The following is a 12,584-nucleotide window of genomic DNA, read 5'->3' as shown; positions in this document are numbered from 1 at the left end:
TTAGGTGAATTGGCCATGCTAAGTTGCCCATTGTGTTTAGGGATGTGCAGGTTAGGGTGGATTGGCCATGCTAAATTGCCCATAGTGGTTGGTGCACTAATCAAAGGGAAATGGGTCTGGGTGGGTTACTCTTCAGAGGGTAGGTGTGGACTTGATGGGCCACACTCGGGAATTTAATCTAATCTGTTCAGCACCATTTGCAACTCAGATGCAAAAACATTGTTTCTGTGTGAAGAGATCTGAGGATTGGGAAGAGGCTATGATGAACCTGTTGAAATGTTGGTTTCAGCCTTAACTAGAGTATATGTTTAATTCTGGACATCACACTTTAGGAAGGATGTGCAAGCATTAGAAATGTGTGAATACATTTTAGAGACTGGTTCTGAGTCTTTGATTGTGGAGCTGAAGCTGAGAAGACAAACTTGATGGAGATTTAATAGAACTTTTCAAAAATCAGGAAAGGTCTGGACAGAGTAGACGGGGAGAACATACCCACTGATGGAAGGATTGAGACACAAAGGGTATTGATTGAAGTTGTTTGGCAGAAGAGGCAATAGTAGCAGGAGAAGATTCTATATATGGTGAGTGATTTGGATCTGGAATACACCCCTGAGAATTTGGTAAATATGGCTTCCAAAAACTGATTGGACAATTAATTGAAGAGAAATTTGCAGGGTGCAAAGAAAAGACAGGAGAAGTAGGGTCACCTGGCTAGTTCTTAGAGAGCTACAAGGAACTGATCATTTTATGAACTCTGTTCCCCACTAAAGGAGACTTCTCCTTTAATCGGTGACAGGAGGGTGACTTTCTTCAGGCATGGCATGTTACTATTGTTTCTGTTTCTCCTTTTCCATAGATCTGATGTATGTTAAATATCTCGGGTGTTATCTTGTATTTACGATTGTCATGGATTACAGCACAAGCTGGAATAGGTAAGGTTACATTTATGAACTTCAAAATATGCCAAATTTCACTGAACATTAATAAGTATTAGTAGCAAAATCTGAATCTGTTGTATTGATAAAGGGAATAAAATGTAATTTGTTTTTGACCTGTATGTAAAATGTTAAAGACGAGGCAAATCTGGGTATTTACTGGTGATGTAAATATTGTACATATCAAGTATAATTTTTTTTACAATATAAGTGAGCATAATTCCACAGACTTTGTGGAAAACTAGTGGGTGAATAAAATGGGTGTTGTGCTACTGAACTGGATAATAGTCCCTTCTCTTTGTTGAATTAGCTGACCCTGCATAGGAAGGAGAGATCAGGTAGGATTCCCTATACTTACGAACTGCACAACAAGAAAATGCTTTATGTTTAGGGAGGACTAGGTGCAATTGAGGTCATTCATCATGTCCCTGCAGATACTGGGTTGGGGTTTACAGTCCCATTGCCGGGTATGTTTTTAAGAGGAGGTGGGGAGTAACGAGTGATTAACCCAGCACGTTCTTGCACTCCTTCCAGCCTAGCTGCCATGAAGTGGTACACAAATGAGCTCTGAAATCATCAGCCTGCCTGCCGTTTTTTTTTAGGAGAATAACTTACCTGACAACTGATCTTGTTTACAAGCCAGTGGAATTGTATATTTTTGCCCCCAGCACAGTACAGTTCTAGGTTGAGCTTTTTAATCCATCCAGTTTAAAAGCGAGAGATGGAAGGTGGGTTTTGTCCTTTTTTTTGGGGTGGTGTTTGCTGTACACTATTGAGGGCATTGTTCCCAGGGTGTTGCCCCAACTTTGCCATTTCCCACCAATTCCCACTTTGCCTCCAACCCATTCCTGCATTCTCACCCACACGGCACCCAAGGTTTCCTGATCCTTCCCCTCCAAAACCTCAGATTTGCCATTCTCGAGAGTCCTTTCGTCCCCTTCTGGGACATTGCTCCATGTAGAGCCCAGGGCTGAGGTCTGGTGCTGGGACAATCAGATTGATCTCTCGACCGTCACACTCACTCCCATTGGAGTTGTGGAATTTCAACCATGTGCTCCTTAAGGACATCAAGTATGTGTTGTTACTGGGGAGTGGGCTTGTTTAACATTGGTCAGTTTGGGACTGTCGTATTTTCTGGAGTGATGAGCACTACACTCCCTCTCCAGTGTAAAATTCAGCCCACCTATTGTAACTATGGCTTACAATAATAAAAATGGGTCTTTGATATTTGTGTGCACTACTTTGTGTGGCTTGCTCTGTGTAGCTACACCTGTGTGTACTATACTGAAAGTGAAAGACGTGCTGGGAACACAATAATGGTGCAAGAGGACATCTTTATTGAGATAAGGGACAGTTAAGAGATGCAGCATCATAGTCGGTTGATAATAAAGATGAATCAATGAGCAGCTCTTGCCAGGCCGAAAAGACAGCTGAAGAACGACTTGGAAAAGAAATGGGAAGTGAAGTGACATTTGTTTCACTGTCGGAGGATCACAGCTTTAGAGTAATTGTTGTGTGAGGCTGCTGCTATGAGGGATATCCTCTATGCCATTCCCTGGTACTTTTCTCCTGGGTTGATTTTTGCAGTATTTTTGTGGGAACTGGCACCCAGTTTCGGGCCTGAGCTACTCATTATTAGCTGCATGGCAATTGCATCTGGTCCCCTGATGGCCTGAATATGTGGAGACTGTCGCTGATTGAGACAAGGTTTATAAAGACCTGTTTATGTTATTGTGGAACTTGGATGTGGTTAATCAGGGGGTTCATTGTTGGACACCCTGCCACAGTGGCAGTTTGTCAGGTGAGAAAGAATAGCCCAAGTCTAACAAACTCTTATTTTCTTTTTTGGAGCACCTTCAGCCTAAGAATTTCACTTCCTTCCAAAATCCCACCATTACCCACTCAGAGCAACCAGAGATGCACAGCAATACATCTTGCTTGAAGTGTTCACATCACAAGAGCAAGGTTTTGAAAATAAAGTGGGAGAGATTATGCTCGAAACATCAATCCTCCTGCTCCTCGGATGCTGCCTGACTGGCTGTGCGTTTCCAGCACCACACTGTTTGACTCAATTTTTAAAAAAAAGGCAGAGCAGAATTTGGGAGAGACAGTCGTAACTATTTCCAAGGCGATTAGTGCCTTTACATCTTTGACAATAGGCTTAACACAAATTGTTTTGTCAAAAGCCATCTCTGGCCATTACTTACACCCTGCTGTTACCATGCTGTGTCCAAGACAAGAAAGAACTGATCACTCAACCAGCAGCTTCTATTTTAGTTATTTCATCTGTTGCTGGAGCCTGTCTTTGATTTACTTTCACTCTTTTAAAGAACAGTCAATGCTTCAAGTTAGTCAATGGAATTACATGTAAAAGGCCTTGCAGTGCCACATTTGATGATGCCAATTTCCTTATATGTTACTGCAGCTTTTCTGAAATTAATACCAGCTATTCAGTTCAAATGAATAGTTTCATCTTGCATTAGATAGAAAAGATTTTATTCATTCATATTCTTTCAAGGTATAAAAATCATGTGGTGTCTTCACAGATTGTGTTTCAAAAGAATAATGAAAATGTCTATATTCCCATTATAGTGATAGAAATCCATGGACATATGTATTTCTGATAAGGTGAGAATGTTAAATAGGGTATACAGCACAGATACAGGCTATTCTGCCCACTGACTCTGTTCTGGTGTATTTGCTCCTGTTAAAATTCAACCCTACCCTTGACATGCTGAACAGATTCTTCTGTAGCAGTGATTCCAGAAGAAGTAAATAACTAGCACAACGGTCTTTTTAATGAAGTACAGAATAAAAATAAATTACTGTATCTAAGTGGCAGAGTGATCTCTGAATCCAAACAATTAACAGTAGTTCCTCAGTCATATAATTGGGCAATCAGTCAAAGCAACTGTGGGCCTAATGGACTTAATTGAGATCCTTTGTCGCAAGCATTGAAGTATGATACTGTGTATTTACCAGTGGTGATGAAAACACAAATGATTTTGGTTTTGTTCCCTTCCATTGCAGTTTTAACATGGTTAATCATCATTATGTCCATAATTGTAACCAGCATTACAGGTCTATCCATATCAACAAATGCCAAAGTCAAATCAGGTATTCTTTAGTTCTTGCTTCTTCACAATACTTCATACTGTTTCATCCGCCAGAGCTTTCTATTTCCATGCCTGCTATTCAGAATTTGTAGTGAATCAAAGCCAGCAATGACAGGATTCGTGAGTTTAATAGTATTTCCTGCAGGATTGGATATGGTAGTAGAGTTTTGATTCAGCTGAAGGTAGGTAATGAATGATGATATCAATTGTCAGCCATGTCTTCATTGGGACACTCTTGCCTTTGGGTCTCAGGTGGGATTGATGTCCCACTTTAGGACTTGAGAACTAAAACCTTGACATGGGACGAGTGATGGAAGTGCTTTTTTGGATAAGAAATTAAACGAAGGCCACATCTACTGCCAAGGTGGATGTAAAAGATTTAACAACACTATTTTGAAGCAGAACAAAGTAGTTATCCTCAGTTCCTGGCTAATGTTTACCCTTCAATCAACATCCCAAAATCAGATAAACTGCCTATTAGCATATTGCCATTTACAGAAGTTTGTGCACAACTTGGCTATTGCATTTCCCACTTTATAGCAGTTCCAATACTTCAAAAGTTCTTCATTGGCTGTGAATTGTTTGAGGCATCTGTTGCTTGTGAAAGGTGCCACATAAATGAGAGATTTATTTTCCCCCAGTTGATCTGTTATTGGTGCAAAAAGGGTTGATGTTACAGAGATAGGTAGTTGGGGGACATTTAAAGTTAGAATAAGTTAAGAATTGAATAGAGTACTGAGATTGCTGAAAACAGCGGCTAGGAAGTGGGGTGGATTGGCTGAAGTACAAAGCTTGAGAGAGAGGTTAATGCTAGTGATTTTTGTCTTCTCACTGCTTAACTAGAAAGGAAATTGCAGTCCATTCAAGATTCAGCTTTGGACAAACCCAGCCTAACACTGTAGCAGTTAGAAAGATGGAGTTGGATGTCATCAGTGTATAGATAGGAACAGACTCCACATTTGTCTGTCTTGAAGCTGAGGCTGAAGGTTGAAGGAAAGACTTTGACAATTCGGAGAAATGGCTCAAGGGCTGGAAACTAAACTACAGCAGGAGGTGATCTGATCATTAGTTAAGATTGGAACGAAGCAAAGACAGTGAAACAAGCTGAGGGTGGTAGAGGAGTGGCAGTGGAAAAAAGTCAGAGCAGGAGTGGGCCATTCAACCCTTTTTAACTTGTCCCACTATTTGCTCACGTCATTGCTGACCTTAACATTTGTTTCTGCAAACATGCTCGCCTTTGTCAAACAATGGTGCATTGAATGTAGTTTTGAGATTTTTCAACTGAGCCCCAGAGCCTCCCAACATCCTCTGCATCAGGAAACGTTTGCTGATATCATTTCAGAGTGGCCTGACTCTAATCTTATGTTTATTACCAGTGTTTCCAAGCTCTTCAGCCAGAGAAAATAATTTCTTAGTAGCTACTTTAATGAAAAAATTCAACACTGTGAAATGCCTAAATTAGGTCGCACTTTAATTGTCAACGTCCAGGGGATGCAAGCAGTGTGACCAATCCTCATAATTTCACACATTTTTAATCCAGTTTGTCCAGGATGGTATAGCTGAGCATGTCAAAGGCTAGAGACCCCTTGAGAAGAATGAGATGGGATAAGATCTCATAGTAAAATTGTTGATGGGGTTGGGCCCTTTTTGTGCCGTGGTTGGATAGAAACTTGATTGGAAGGATTAAAGATGGAGTTGCAGGGCAAATGGGCTCAGATTTGGAAAGCAACAACAGATTCAAGGAAGTTAGAGTTGAAACAGAGACATTGGTGATGATTGCTTGACTGTTTGCAAGTGTAAAGGAATTGAGGGTGATTTTGCTGAGGGATAGAAACAGTAATGATAGTTACGAAAGGCAATTAGGCAATATCTTGAGAGTGAACTATTGCATATCTGCTAACAAGGTAGTGGATGGCAACAGCAGAAGAGGTCTGGGTGGTCAGCAGTTTGACCATGGAGTGAAAGTAGCCGAAGGTGTGTCTCCTTAATGAAAAGAACTTGCGTGACAGTGGGGAGTGAATCAAGAAGGCCATGTGTTCAGAGTTGTGGGGAAGCGGTGGGAGGGGCAGGTTTTGCTGTTGAGAGTTAAGTCGGGTTTCATAGAAACATTCAAGTAGCGTGTTATGTCTGGGACAGGCAATGGTCTAGAAGTATTATCGCTGGACTGTTGATCCAGGTTCGAACCCTGCCACGGCACATGGTGGATTTTGAATGCAATAAAAATCTGGAATGAAGAATCTGAATCCATTGCTAATTGTCAGAAAAACCTATCTGGGTCACTAATGTCCTTTAGGGAAGGAAACTGCCATCCTCACTTGATCCAAAGATGTTCAGGTTAGGCGGATTGCCTATGCTAAATTGCCCCGTAGTGTGCAGGATAAGTGTAGTAAATATGGGCTTACATGGATAGGGTGGGATACTCTTCAGAGGGTTGGTGCAGACTCAATGGGCTAAATGGCCTATAACTGGGCTGTAGGGATTCTATGGTCTGGGCTACATGTGACTCATACCCATAGTGATGTCATTCATTCTTATCTGCCCTGTGGCCAATTAGAAATGGGCAATAAATGCTGGCATAGCCAGCTGCACCCTTCAATGATTTTTTTTTTAACAAAGAGAAAAATATAGGTCAGGAACATCAGGTTTTTCTTGTTCCTGTTGCATTTGGTAGGATCCCTCTGTTCTTGAACAGTAGTTTAAAAAGGGAAGGCATAGTAGGCAGAGAGCAGAAATGAAGCAAATTACTGGTTCAGTTTAAATTAAGTACAAGATTCTGCTGAATAAGTGCAAACTGGAAACATGGGTGTCTTCTGCCATTTCCCAAAGACTAAATCCATAAGTATATTTTTAGATCCGTTCCCTTGTGTTCTTCTGTGTTTACAGTAAACTGGCCTTCCTTTCTGTGTTGTTCAGGTGGTTCATATTTTCTTATCTCGAGAAGCCTTGGCCCAGAACTTGGAGGCTCCATTGGTCTCATCTTTACTTTTGCAAACGCGATGGCAGTTTCCATGCACGTTGTTGGCTTCGCTGAGACTGTGAAAGATCTCCTTGTTGTAAGTTGGATTCATTTCAATCCTTTGTCACAGTACTTTCGTGTTTTGAAAGAACTACATGTACCAATCGTTGCCTTGCTCAGGCCCATTCTTTTGAATACATGAGCACGGCCGAGATACCAAATGAACACGAGGATGGAATTCAGCACTCATGGTCTCGCTGACCTTGCCTGTAAGGTTACAAACCCACATTTTCCACCATAGACTGTTCCTCAGTGAAGACCAGGTATTCCCCCAAAGCCGAAGAGAGGGGAGATACTATTAGACCAATTGCTTTAATTGCTTTCCTGAAGAAGGGCTCATGCCCGAAACGTCGATTCTCCTGCTCCTTGGATGCTGCCTGACCTGTGCTTTTCCAGCAACACATTTTCAGCAATTGCTTTAATAGTCATGCAGCGTGGAAACATACACTGAAATAAAACTGAAGGTTTTTTTAAATTCTATTGTGTTACTGTTTGGGGAGCTGGATTAGCCCTGCTTCCAAACACACTTTCATTGCTTGCTTTTAAGCAACCAATAGAGGCAGAATAATGACAAGTTTCAGCTTTGTCAACATTTTACGCCGGGCTGGGTTCTGAGTGAAAACCCCCGAGAGGTTGGCAGATCACAGGTGAGGGGCAGGTCAGGGTCTATCACAAACGCATTTACTTTGGGTCGTGCAGAATAAAGATTCCACGCATTCTTTAATTCACATAGATAACCCAGAATTAAAGGACTGTTAGTCATAAACATAACAAATCTTTGAGTGATGACATCCAGTCAGCTTGGGAGACCATGTACTGTCCCTAGTCTGTCACTTCCGAATTACTGTGTTCTGCCTGTAGAGGCTCACTTGCAATGACTTGAAGTGCATTGGCCTGAGGTTGACTGAGGAGCATTCCTCCCTGAGTTGCCTGTCTTTTCTGTCTTCTACTTTCCTACCCAGTTCCTGATAGATGGTCTTAGAGATACTGAGCCACGGCAAGCACTTTCCACATGCCGATTCCAAATTCTGGAGCCCTGTGGCAGAGATGGTGGTGTTTCAGATGGAGGTGAGCAATGATAGAATAGAAGATCCTTTTAACATCACCTGCAGTCAGGTACAAAAGTACAGTGAAAGGTTCACAATGTTGTTCCATGTGGCACCACCTCAGGGACAAAGTAATAGGTGCGATCTTAAATACAAAATACAGAAATAAAGAGAAAAAGAAAGGGGAAAATGTTACATTACTTATAGTTGTCCATTGTACAAGTTGGAAGAATGAGAATAAAGTTAAAAAGATGAGTGTTACAGCCTTTCCGTAAAGTCTGCAGTGGATTGGCAAAAGGGGCTTCCATATGTGGTCTGCCTGGGCTTGCAAGCCACTGAACCCGCCCCCCGCTCCTGCCCCCCGCTCCTGCCCTCTGCCCGCTGTCCGTCCCTGGCCCTGGCCCTGGCCCTGGCCCTGGCCCACCTCAGCAGAGAACATTAAGATGGGAAAAAGGCACAAAAAAAGAGAAGAAAACAGGAAATAAACAAAAGGAGCAGAGGAGTTCCATTTGGAGCGTCCTGCTCCACAGCCATCTCCACTGGATAGACCTGTGTGTGACAGTGAGTTTATTATCTAATCTATCTTTAGGAATGCAACACTCATCCTTTTGCTCATGAGCCAGCCAATGGAGTTACCACTGATTGTAGAAGGCAAACCTGTTGGGCATCGCTGCATCCTGATGTGCTTGCATATTCGGCACTTTGTCTTGCCACAGGATGCCCAGGAATGGCTTACTGAAGTTGTCCACACCTCCCTGCTGTAAAAGACATTGTTCAGGACACAAACCTAGTCTTGTATCTTTAGTTAGTTTGCTATGTCTCAACTTTACACGACAGTGTTGCTTCGGCAATCCTGGTGCCAATTTCATTTTCACAGGGCATGTAGTTGTTGATCCAACGTATGTAAGGCTGTTAGTGAGCTCCAATGTGAGCTTGTCCTGTTGTTAGAAGGTGGAATATCTACCTCCTGGTCCATAACATTGGTCCTTCTGATGCCAATTGTCAGCTCAAGCTTCTCTCTGTCCCGGGAGAACCAATCTACAAGCTGGCCCAGATTAGCTTCAATGATGGCTGCCAGTGCCATTACACTGTTTTGTCTTGACACACAGTTGCATAGCTAGCTGTCAGCTCTGGTGTGCAGGTTAACAGCCTCCCCGTAGAGCAACAGAAATGTAGAGAAATTGGCTGAAGAGAGTTGGTACCAGGACACAGCTCTACCTTGACCACACAGCTGATCTGGAAAGTCTCCTATGAGGCTGTATTGTAACTTGTGATACTCTGCGTATTAATATGGAATTGAAGTAAAGGTGTCCACAAGCCCACATAGGTAGCTTATTTACCGTACCAAAAGGTTGAAGTCTTTGTTGAGGTCTATGAGGTCTTGTCCGCACACTTCACACCACTTCCCCTCTAACTGCTAAAGTGAGATGATGTAGACTGTCAATCCACCAAGTTTGAAACTGCGCTGAGACTCAAGGTCAATACATCATTACTTTTCATCATTTATATAAATTATTTGGATGTGAGCATAAGAGATATTGTTAGTAAGTTTGCAGATGACACCAAAATTGGCGGTATAGTGGACAGCAAAGAGGGTTACCTAAGAGTACAACGGGATCTTGATCAGATGGGCCAATGGACTGAGGAGTGGCAGATAGAAGTTATAGTCATGGAGTCATAAAGACGTACAACATCGAAAGAGACCATTCGGTCCAACCTGTCCATGCCGACCAGAAATACCAACCCAATCTAGTCCCACCTGCAGCAGCCAGTCCATTTCCCTCCAAAGCCATCCTATTCATATACCCATTCAGATGCCTTTTAAATGTTACAATTGTTCTAGCCTCCACCACTTCCTCTGGCAGCTAATTGCACGCATGCACCAGCCTCTGCATCTTTCCCCTCTCACCCAAAACCTATGCCATCTAGTTCTGGACTCCCCATCCCAAAGAAGATACTTTGTCTATTTCTCCTATCCATGTCCCTTATGATTTTATAAGCCTCTATGAGGTCACCCCTCAGCCTCTGATGCTGCAGGGAAAACAGTCCCAGCCTATTCAACCTCTCCCTATAGTTCAAATCTTCCAGCCCTGGCAACATCCTTGTAAGTCTTTAACCCTTTCATGTTTCATAACATCTTTCCAGTAGGAAAGAGATCAGAATTGCACGCAATATTCCAACAGTGGATTAGTGGTGCTGGAAGAGCACAGCAGTTCAGGCAGCATCCAACGAGCAGCGAAATCGACGTTTCTGGTGTGTCCTATGGTGGAACTGGTCCTCCTGGGAGCAGATACGGCGGAGGCGGAAAAATTGGGAATACGGGATGGCATTTTTGCAAGAGATAGGGTGGGAAGAGGTGTAATCCAGGTAGCTATGGGAGTCGGTGGGTTTGTAAAAAATGTCAGTGTCAAGTCGGTCATCACTAATGGAGATGGAGAGGTCCAGGAAGGGGAGCGAGGTGTCAGAGATGGTCCAGGTAAATTTAAGGTCAGGGTGGAATGTGTTGGTGAAGTTGATGAATTGCTCAACCTCCTTGCGGGAGCACGAGGTGGCGCCAATGCAGTCATCAATGTAGCGGAGGAAGAGGTGGGGAGTGGTGCCGGTGTAATTACGGAAGATCAACTGTTCTACATAGCCAACAAAGAGACAGGCATAGCTGGGGCCCATACGTGTGCCCATGGCTACGCCTTTGGTCTGGAGGAAGTGGGAGGATTCAAAGGAGAAATTGTTACGGGTGAGGACCAGTTCGGCCAAACGAATGAGAGTGTCAGTGGAAGGGTACTGTTGGGGACGTCTGGAGAGGAAAAAACGGAGGGCTTGGAGGCCCTGGTCATGGCGGATGGAGGTGTAGAGGGATTGGATATCCATGGTGAAGATGAGACGTTGGGGGCCGGGGAAAGGGAAGTCTTGGAGGAGGTGGAGGGCGTGGGTGGTGTCTCGAACGTATGTGGGGAGTTCCTGGACTAGGGGGTTTAGGACAGTGTCAAGGTAGGTAGAGATTAGTTCAGTGGGGCAGGAGCATGCTGAGACAATGGGTCGGCCAGGGTGGTCAGGCTTGTGGATCTTGGGAAGGAGGTAGAACCGGGCAGTGCGGGGTTCCCAGACTATGAAGTTGGAAGCTGTGGGTGGGAGATCTCCTGAGGTGATGAGGTTCTGTATGGTCTGGGCGATGATGGTTTGGTGATGGGGGATGGGGTCATGGTCGAGGGAGCAGTAGGAAGAGGTGTCCTCAAGTTGGCGTTTGGCTTCAGCGGTGTAGAGGTCAGTGCGCCAGACTACCACTGCGCCCCCTTTATCCGCTGGCTTAATGGTGAGGTTGGGATTAGAGCAGAGGGATTGGAGGGCTGCGCGTTGTGAGGGTGAGAGGTTGGAGTGGGGGAGGGGGGTCGACAGGTTGAGGCGGTTAATGTCCCGGCAACAGTTGGAAATGAAGAGGTCGAGGGCAGGTAATAGGCCAGCGCGGGGTGTCTAGGTGGATGCAGTGTTTTTCCTCCAGACCTCCCACTCACTGAGGACGAACGATCAGTCCTCAGAAAAGGACTCACCTTCATCCCCCTCCGTCCACGCATCAATGAATTTAATACACGACGTGACATCGAACAATTCTTCCGTCGCCTCCGCCTCCGAGCTTACTTTCACAATCAGGACTCCCGCCCACCTTCCGAGGAAAAACACTGCATCCACCTTTATTTCCCAAGAGTAGGTCAAGTTTGCACCTTCTCTAGTAGGTATATCCACACATTGAATTAAAAAATTTTCTTGTATACACTTAACAAATTTGTCTTCATCCAAAACCCTTAACAATGTGGCAGTCAGAGTCTGTTTGGAAAGTTAAAATCCCCCACCATAACCACCCTATTATTCTTACAGTTTAATTCAGATAAATGTGAATAGCTGTATTTTGGGAAAGCAAATCTTAGCAGGGCTTATACACTTAATGGTAAGGTCCTAGGGAGTGTTGCTGAACAAAGAGACCTTGGAGTGCAGGTTCATAGCTCCTTGAAAGTGGAGTCGCAGGTAGGTAGGACAGTGAAGAAGGCGTTTGGTATGCTTTCCTATATTGGTCAGAGTATTGAGTACAGTAGTTGGGAGGTCATTTTGCGATTGTACAGGACATTGGTTAGGCCACTGTGGGAATATTGTTTGCAATTCTGGTCTCCTTCCTATCGGAAAGATGTTGTGAAACTTGAAAGGATTCAGAAAAGATTGACAAGGATGTTGCCAGGGTTGGAGGATTTGAGCTATAGAGAGAGGCTAAACAGGCTGGGGCTGTTTTCCCTGGAGCGTCGGAGGCTGAGGGGTGACGTTATCGCAGTTTATAAAATCATGAGGGGCATGGATAGGATAAATAGACAAAGTCTTTTCCCCGGGATGGAGGAGTCCAGAATGAGAGGACATAGGTTGAGGGTGAGAGGGGATAGATATAAAAGAGACTTAAGGGGCAACATTTTCACGCAGAAGTGGTACATGT

General features: G+C 43.8%; 1 protein-coding gene across 1 annotated transcript in view; it reads left to right on the top strand.

The window, feature by feature from the left end:
* The window catches only part of slc12a3 (solute carrier family 12 member 3), a 78,974-nt gene that overhangs the window by 12,367 nt on the left and 54,023 nt on the right, over positions 1-12,584 (top strand). The window contains 3 exon segments of the mRNA XM_072547507.1: positions 857-932; positions 3,966-4,052; positions 6,965-7,104. Of these exon segments, the coding sequence (XP_072403608.1) occupies positions 866-932; positions 3,966-4,052; positions 6,965-7,104 (294 nt within the window). The 5' untranslated portion in view covers positions 857-865.

Source organism: Chiloscyllium punctatum, chromosome 26, assembly GCF_047496795.1.
Source record: "Chiloscyllium punctatum isolate Juve2018m chromosome 26, sChiPun1.3, whole genome shotgun sequence".
Lineage (NCBI taxonomy): Eukaryota > Metazoa > Chordata > Chondrichthyes > Orectolobiformes > Hemiscylliidae > Chiloscyllium > Chiloscyllium punctatum.
The sequence above is the reverse complement of the archived record's forward strand: the minus strand, read 5'-3'. Positions and strand labels throughout refer to the sequence as shown.